Below are 674 nucleotides of genomic sequence, written 5' to 3'. Positions count from 1 at the left end.
AACTGTAACAAGTTATCTAAACACCAATAAGGATTACCACACTAATCTCACCTCAAACATTGCACCAATTGCGGCATCTGAAGGAAGATTAACAATGGTATTTATACTGCCATTGCTCCCCACTCTTGTCGTTTCAATTACCAATTCATTCAGTCGCTGCATGAGATAATCAATCAGAGTTCCTGCCAGATTGGAGTATAAGATATAGCGGCAATTATCTGGGTTGTTCCTGCAGGCACCCAGCAACACACGTCCACAGAACCCAAGGGATTTGGCAGGCAATACACATGGCCTCTGCTCTGTGGCGTCGAGTATCACTTTCAGAACCGAATTCAATTTCACGAACCCATTTTGTGCACTGAACATTGCCTGATCAAGCTTCTCTTTCTTCTCTAGTATTCTCAGGAGCTCCAACAGCGGTCTGTCTAAGGCGGTCAAATCAGCAGTGAGCCACGGACCAGATCCCTGGTTTGCAACGAGCTTGACAATTTGTTGCAAGGCCTTCATTATGCGTAACTTATTGGGGGAGTCCTTCAACGTTGTAGGCTTGAAAGTAGTCTCATACTCCTTGCCTCTTGTCGTCATCCGAGTGCGGATTTTTTTGCACCTTCGCTTCAACGCTTTTTGTCTCTCTTTGTCTCTTGTCACCTGTAAATAAGAATCATTATATTAGA

The 674-nt window shown here is 44.2% G+C and overlaps 1 protein-coding gene across 1 annotated transcript in view; it reads right to left on the bottom strand.

Moving 5' to 3' along the window:
• LOC119587069 (S phase cyclin A-associated protein in the endoplasmic reticulum-like) overlaps positions 1–674 on the bottom strand; it is a gene marked incomplete at its 5' end in the record, with an annotated part of 62,059 nt that overhangs the window by 5,110 nt on the left and 56,275 nt on the right. The window contains 1 exon segment of the mRNA XM_037935816.1: positions 52–648. Coding sequence (XP_037791744.1) covers positions 52–648 — 597 coding nt within the window.

Source organism: Penaeus monodon, chromosome 22 (assembly GCF_015228065.2).
Source record: "Penaeus monodon isolate SGIC_2016 chromosome 22, NSTDA_Pmon_1, whole genome shotgun sequence".
Lineage (NCBI taxonomy): Eukaryota > Metazoa > Arthropoda > Malacostraca > Decapoda > Penaeidae > Penaeus > Penaeus monodon.
Note: the sequence above shows the minus strand (reverse complement) of the source record. Positions and strands in the feature narration are given on the sequence as shown.